Source organism: Panthera uncia, chromosome B4 (genome assembly GCF_023721935.1).
Source record: "Panthera uncia isolate 11264 chromosome B4, Puncia_PCG_1.0, whole genome shotgun sequence".
In the NCBI taxonomy this organism is placed as follows: Eukaryota; Metazoa; Chordata; class Mammalia; order Carnivora; family Felidae; genus Panthera; species Panthera uncia.
The window spans coordinates 75776365-75784242 of NC_064809.1; the positions used below are offsets into that span (position 1 = coordinate 75776365).

Sequence of the window (7878 nt, forward strand, 5' to 3'; positions counted from 1 at the left end):
ACACAACGCATTTAGAACCCAGCTCGAAATGAATGCTATCTCCTCTCTCCTGGGAGCCAACCACCATATTGGTCTCAGCACTAATATAAAGGACAGGAAAATGAAAAAGATACGGTGCCTCTTCTCACAGGGGACACTCACCTGTACACAAGCAAGAAAGCCCTGCATCTTCCACCTGTAGCCCTCATGTTGGGAGGAGGCACGCTGCCCCCGGGCCGAAGTTAGAATCTCAGAAGTTGCCCTCAACTACTTCTCCCTCACCTCCTTCATCAAATCCCTCAATATGTCCATCTCTGGAAACCGTCCCATGCTTTCTAGTCTCGCGGTCATAACTGTGTTCTGGGCCCTTGCTGTTGCTCTCCTGCATCTGCTTAAAACCTAATGATTCTCCACTTGCCTGCTCAACAAATTTGCATGAAGTGCCCATACGTGTCTCAGTTACTCTTGATCTTGGGGTTGTGAGTCTGTGCCCCACGTTGGCTATAAAAATTATTTAAAAAAATTTTTTTGAACATTTATTTATTTTGGGGAGACAGAGACAGAGCATGAGTGGGGGAGAGGTAGAAAGAGAGAGGGAGACACAGCATTGGAAGCAGGCTTCAGGCTCTGAGCTGTCAGCATGGAGCCCAATGAGGGGCTCAAACCCACGAACTGCGAGATCATGACCTGAGCTGAAGTCAGATGCTTAACTGACTGAGCTACCCAGGCGCCCCTAGAAATTATTTACATACATACATACATACACTTTAAAAAAATTAAAAAAAAACAATTCATACTCTATATCCTTTATGACACTTAACCGCTTTATCCCATTAATCAAGTTAATCACTCCCTTCTAAGTGTTCGCAACTTCTACACCTTGTATACATTTCTATTACCGTTTTTTAAAAATTTTTTAAACGTTTTTATTTATTTTTGAGGCAGAGAGAGACAGAGCATGAGCAGGGGAGGGGCAGAGAGAGAGGGAGACACAAAATCCAAAGCAGGCTCCAGGCTCTGAGCTGTCAGCACAGAGCCTGACGTGGGGCTTGAACTCACAGTCTGTGAGATCATGACCTAAGCCGAAGTCGGACACTTAACCGACTGAGCCACCCAGGCGCCCCTCTCTTACCATTTTATGATTTAGGTTTATCTAGCTATGTCTCCTTCTAAACTGTAGGCTCCTTGAGAACTGGGTACTTGCCTTACTCATCTAGATTTCTCAGTACCCAGCAAAGAGATACTTAATACTTCTAACAGGAGGGAGAGTGGGACTGACAACGGGAGGGGACCGACCAATGGGCTGGGACTTGAATTAAGATTTTGCTAGACTGGAATAGAGTATAAGGGGGGAGGGTGGAAAGAGGACAAAGTCATGGAAATACCCACCCACATTCACACCACTTTGTGAGGTGACTCAGCATGGTTGGTTTAGGGTGTGTTATGGGGAGTAGCGGGTAAGGGAGCCAGAAAGGGAAACTGGAGTCTCATCGTGAAGGGCTTTGAATCACGTGCAAGAGTGCCCAGGTCTTGGGGAGTGAGGAAGGCTCTACATAGAGACTTGGGCCCACGTGTCCCCATTCTTTCATTTTTTTTTAGAGTGAGAGAGCACACGCAAGCTGGGGAGAGGGGCAGAGGGCGACAGAGAGAGAATCTTAAAAAGGCTCTGCGCTGAGTGTGGCTCCATCCCACTACCCTGGGATCATGACCTGAGCCAAAATCAAAAGTTGGAGGCTCAACTGACTGAGCCACCCAGGTGCCCTGACCATATGTCCCCATTCTTTTTTTTTTTTTAATGTTTATTTATTTTTGTGTGAGAGAGAGAGAGAGAGAGACAGACAGAGCATGAGCAGGGGAGGGGCAGAGAGAGAAGGAAACACAGAATTGGAAGCAGGTTCCAGGCTCTGGGCTGTCAGCACAGAGCCCGACGCGGGGCTTGAACTCATGAGCCTTTGAGCCGTGAGATCATGAACTGAGCAGAAGTTGGCCGCTTAACCTACTGAGCCACCCAGGCGCCCCCACCCTGCCATGTGTCCCCATTCTTTTTTTAAAATTTTTTATTTTTTAAAATTTACATCCAAATTAGTTAGCATATGGTGCAACAATGATTTCAGGAGTAGATTCCTTAGTGCCCCTTATCCATTTAGCCCATCCCCCCTCCCACAACCCCTCCAGTAACCCTCAGTTTGTTCTCCATATTTATGAGTCTCTTCTGTTTTGTCCCCCTCCCTGTTTTTATATTATTTTTGTTTCCCTTCCCTTATGTTCATCTGTTTTGTCTCTTGAATTCCTCATATGAGTGAAGTCATATGATTTTTGTCTTTCTCTGACTAATTTCACTTAGCAGAATACCCTCCAGTTCCATCCACATTGTTGCAAATGGCCAGATTTCATTCTTTTTGATTGCTGAGTAATACTCCATTGTCTATATATACCACATCTTTATCCATTCATCCATCGATGGGCATTTGGGCTCTTTCCTTCCATACTTTGGCTATTGTCGATAGTGCTGCTATAAACATTGGGGTGCACGTGCACCTTCGAAAGAGCACACCTGTATCCCTTGGATAAATGCCTAGTGGTGCAATTGCTGGGTCGTAGGGTAGTTCTGTTTTTAGTTTTTTGAGGAACCTCCATACTGTTTTCCAGAGTGGCTGCACCAGCTTGCATTCCCACACGTGTCCCCATTCTTAACCCAGTGGTTAGCATCTCTAACTTCTGGAGCTCTCTCTGTAGTGGTTACGATCAAGGGCTCTGGAGTCTGACAGATATACGCCCCATCTTGGCCTTTCGATTTATGGCTCTAAGCCTTTAGGCAAATAAGCCTATCTGTCTCTTGAGCCTCTGTTTACACAACAGCATCTCCTGGAGTTGTCCGGAGAATTAAATGACATACGTTCTCAGTGCTGCCCTTTGGTGAGTGCTCAATACAAATCCATTAGCATTATGTCCAATTGCACTCCCTTCCCTATGAGTGCCTATTTCCTTCTCAGTTCAGCCATATGTTTGTCTGTGTCTCTGACTCCAGCTCATTGAACACCTGACCCTGGGTACACCCGGTCTGCCATTTTCCCTGCACCGCCCCCCACCCCCCACCCCAGACAACAGAAAGTTGCAAAACCACCTTGTCTAAGTGGTAATTGCAGCTCTCACTTCCTTCCTGCTACTCCTCCCTTCCTTTGCCTGTAGGGGCTGGGGGGTGTTCTTAGGTGGAAGGGGCCGAAAGGGTAGTCAACCCCCGGCTAGCGTAAATGTGGCATGCCCAATATCCCCAACCCCCAAAAGGCTCAAGGCAAAAAGGCTTAGAAGGGGTGTGAGTATGTGAACTGAACACTCCCACCTTCAACTGTGAAACTGAAAGATGAGTGTGATCGCCCTGAGAGCATAACCAGTGCCCTGGGCCCAAAGTCCTTTGTTGCCATAAGCAACAGGGCTGCGTATCCAGGCACTTACGCCGTGTTGTAGATGTTCTCCCGCAACGAAAGTTCTCTGACGGCAGAGAATGTAGAGTGCTGAACAAACATCTGAAAGAATTAATACATTCTACCTTTGGTTCACTTCCTAATGACAGTGCACCCAATGCCAGTTCTCTAAAGTTCTACACTAAGAATTCTGCGTTTAGAGAGAAAGAAGAGGAACAAGAGAAAAAGCGATTACAAAAAAATTCACTGCAGATGTTTGGTGGCTATAGGTCCCTACCAGGACCCTTCCCCGTAATCATTTATGATATTTTAGTTAACCCTCTCAATTGGGGTCATTTGAATAGGGCCTGGCTATTAGAGATGACAGATTTTTGTTAAAATTTTTTTCTTAGGTGTGATAACAATATTGCAGTTTCTGTGAGAAATCCTCATTTTCGGGACATACGTTAAAGTAGGCTTTTCCTTAGCGTGGTCCTAAATTTACTCTCCCGTCTTTTCTGCCACCGATCCCTGTACTCCAGCTCACCTGCATTTCTCACTACTCTGCCTCAATGGTTTTCCACACTCCCTGCCTGGCTCATGCTGGCATTTCCTCAGCTAGAATGTTCCATTCCCCCCACTTGCCTGAGGAACTACTAATCGGCCATCATTCCTACCTCAAATTCCGCCTCTGCTATAAAACCTCGCTCAATTCTCCTCAGTCTTTCTCTCCTCTGAATTCCCACAGACTGCAGACCTCTCAGGTGACTCATTTCACCAATTTTTTTTTTTTCTTTTTTTAACTAGACTGTAAGCTTCTGGCAGGCGAGAGTGCCTCTTATTCATCTCTAAATTCCTTCCTGGGTCCAGCCCAGTATCCCGGGCAAAGGAATTTCTCGGTTAAGAATTGTTGACAGAACCCTCTGGGAGACCGGTTGAGTAAAAGTCAGTAGAGGAAAAGACCAGCAAAGGAGGGGTAACACAATGCCCCTTCCGAGCCATTTGCCACAGAGCAATCGTGGATGGTGAAAGCACTCATTTGAACTGTGAAGACGCATCTTCCTGTAAAGACACAACTCAGTCTCATGTTGCGTCTGGGTGGAGACTGGAAAATAAAACAAGAAGAACGCTTCATCTCCCTCGTGTGTGTCGGTCACTGGACCTTCACGCCTAGATTTTCAGAGGAGGGGGACTGAGCAAAAGGTGTTTCTACTCCCAGCTTTGCTCCTGAGAGAGAGGGTCAGCAGGAAGTGGGCAGGCACAGATGTCACAGTGGTTTATCAGGAGGCTTGTAGAGAGAGCGGGCCTGAGGTTGGGATCCAAAGGCGGGACACCTGGGTTTCAGTGACAGTTCTGCCATTTGCCGATCTCTTTTGAGCCTCGCTTCTTCATTTCTAAAATTGGGATATTAATAACATGCACAAAGGGCAGCAAAGGTGAAATGAGATCCTATCACGAGAGCGTTGGCTCCATAAAGAGAGAGAGATCGTGTCTTTCCTGAAGTCCTCTGCCTCGACCATAATCGGCACTCGATACCTGACACATCTATTTGACACGGTGGTTACTACGTATTACTTAGAAGATTACAGCCAACTGCTTATACAAAAACTACAAATTGTTCCAGGGAGTCCTTTCTTTTGACTGTAACTTTCTCCCTCTCTCTCTTTTTTTTTCAAAAAAAAACTTTTTTTTTTAAACGTTTATTTATTTTTGAAACAGAGGGAGACAGAGCATGAATGGGGGAGGGTCAGAGAGAGGGAGACACAGAATCTGAAACAGGCTCCAGGCTCTGAGCTGTCAGCACAGAGCCCGACGCGGGGCTCGAACTCACGGACCGTAAGATCATGACCTGAGCCGAAGTCGGCCGCTTAACCGACTGAGCCACCCAGGTGCCCCTCTCCCTCTCTCTTTTGCCTTCAATAACGTGTCAAGACTCAAGGACTCTGGCAGGCTGGGCTGAGCTCCTCCTCACATTCCAGGCCATTCCCACTCTATCCAGGCAGCAGCCGCTGCCTCTACGGTGTCAACTGTACTGTTCCAAGTTCAATGTCTGCCCGCCCTTGTGTTTATGTCTAGGTTCAGAGCATCCTCCCGTTTTCTGCCTTAACCTGGAAAGGTCCCCAAGGCAGAGGTGAGGTAGCTCCTCTCTCTGCATTCTCAGGGTTCAGACCAGGAAGAACAGGTTACCTGGGTGGCTGGTTCTCCCTTTGGGGAATATTTGCTTCTGAGGTTCAAGGAACCCTCTCCTGTTCTCACTTTGGCATCCTTACCACGTTGAATTTCCAAGTCACTAAGCATCACCACTCTCATTTTTACACGTGCAGAATCTGAAGCCCAGAGCAGGGACATTACTTATCTAAAGCTTTGGAGTCCATGCTTAGAAAAGGAGAGAAATCCCCAAGGGCATAGTGTTGATGATAGGCTGGATGAGGACAGAAGGTGAAACAGTGAGGTAAAGTCAACTGCTGTGTCTTTTAAAAATAACTATTATCGGGGCGCCTGGGTGGCTCGGTCGGTTGGGCGTCCGGCTTCAGCTCAGGTCACGATCTCATGGTTTGTGGGTTCGAGCCCCACATCGGGCTCTGTGCTGACAGCTCAGAGCCTGGAGCCTGCTTCCGATTCTGTGTCTCCCTCTCTCTCTGCCCCCCCCCCTCCCCCGCTTGTGTTCTGTCTTTCTCTCTCTCTCTCAAAAATAAATAAACATTAAAAAAAAATTAAAAAAAAAACAACCAAACTATTATCCATGAATTTTTTTGTCTCCTGGGTTTTCTTGTTTTTTCCAACCCGTCACGTAGCTGGTGGCTCCTTCTCTTCCACACCACTTCTAACCAGACCTTCCCACAGGCTCTGATCTCTATCAGATTTGTAATGAGACAGCCTTCGAAGAGGCTAAAATTGTGATCAAGGTGAAATCAGAGCAAGGTGAAGTAATGAAGTCGAGCCACACAAAATCTTGCCTTTTCCTCCACTCTTTCATATGAGCCCGGCTTCCTCAAAGGCAGAAAAAGGAGATCCATCTATCAGAGCGTTGCTACGTGGAGAGCAGAGGTTCAGGTTAAAAGGGAAGGACATACCCTGGACAGGTGGAAACAAGAATGTCATGGGGCGCCTGGGTGGCTCAGTCAGTTAAGCGTCCAACTTGGGCTCAGGTCATGATCTCGCAGTTTGTGGGTTCAAATCCCCACCTCGGGCTCTGCGTTGTCAGTGCGGAGCCTGCTTTGGATTCTCTGTTTCCTATCTCTGTCCCTTCCCCACTTGCACTCTCTCTCTCAAAAATAAATAAACATTAAAAAAAAAAAAAAAAAGGAAGAAACAAGAATGTCACTAAAATGTGTCGAGGAGTGCCTTGGTGGCTGAGTCAGTTCTGCCTCAACTCTTGATTTCAGTTCGGGTCATGATCCCAGAGTCTGGGATGGAGCCCTGCCTCAGGCTCCAGGCTCTGGGCTGGGTGTGGACACTGCTTCAGATTCTCTCTTCTTCCCCCTCTGCCCCTCCCCAGCTCATCTTTTCTCTCTCTCAAAATAAATAAATAAATAAAAATAATAATGTGTAGAGAAGTGTTACAGGTGGACAGCCTACCTCAATGTTGATGCTGGAGTAAGGCCACCCAGAGCCAACCAAGGACCCAATCTAAAAAGAGATGCTCCTTCATCATCCTGGACCGTGTACTTTCCAACGCACAGAAAGCAGATACGGGCTACTGCTCACATCAGCTTAAACACTGCCCAGAGGCCAGGCAGGGTTAGGTTACGGTCCCCGCTGGCAGCACAGCTGGTCATTGCTGTCCTCACTTTGGGGAGAATGCCCTCTTGCAACCTTCAATTTCATCGTCTGTGAAAGAGCACCCTGGCTGGATTGCTAGGACAAGTCTGCCAACGTTGGTTCCTTTCTCCCACCTTTCCTGGGTCGCCTGAGCGTTACTTAGGGTTCCCGAGGGAGACTGTGGTCTCCTCTGCTTCCCTACCCTTGCCCAAGAACGGGTAGTTTTTTTCTGTTCTCTACCAACTCTTTGTAGTTTAAGGAAAATCCACTCCCATTCCCGTCTGCCTGGGACCTTCTGTTCAGCCCAGGCCCCCCGGACACCCCCACCACCCCCCACTCCCACCGCACACCGCTCTCTCGCAGAGCCAGGCCGGCCGGAAGGGCAGGTGGTGCGACCCGGCCACATACCTTCTCCTGGGCCCTGCTGAATTTCTTCTGCACCTGCTTGGCGAAGAGGCCGGCGGCGCCACCCGCCTTGCCCTCCGCCATCCTGCCGGCTCCGGGTAGACTGGGCCCAGCGACCTGTGGTTTTCTGGAGGCCCCCAAGGAGGAAGTGCGGTTCCCAGCATGCCTCGCATCCGGCTGTGGCCGTGGCCGCCCCGCCCCACGCCGCTCGAGACCCCCACGGGCTCTCCAAGAGCCCCCCCCCCCCCTACCTCTGAATCGAAGGCCCGGGGGCCCCCCCGCCCCCCGCCGCTCAGGCGGCCCCCCCCCACCCCCCCCCCAGGCCACCGGG

General features: G+C 48.8%; 1 protein-coding gene across 3 annotated transcripts in view; it reads right to left on the reverse strand.

Annotated features, from left to right (window-relative positions):
* The window catches only part of BIN2 (bridging integrator 2), a 34309-nt gene extending 26605 nt beyond the window's left edge, over positions 1 to 7704 (reverse strand). For 2 of the 3 annotated variants that reach the window (XM_049625472.1, XM_049625471.1), the window contains exon 1: positions 7551 to 7704. In XM_049625472.1, coding sequence (XP_049481429.1) covers positions 7551 to 7631 — 81 coding nt within the window. In that variant the 5' untranslated portion in view covers positions 7632 to 7704. The remainder of the gene's footprint in view (positions 1 to 7550) is intronic. The other variant, XM_049625473.1, reaches the window with a different exon arrangement.
* Between the last annotated feature and the right edge of the window lie 174 nt (positions 7705 to 7878).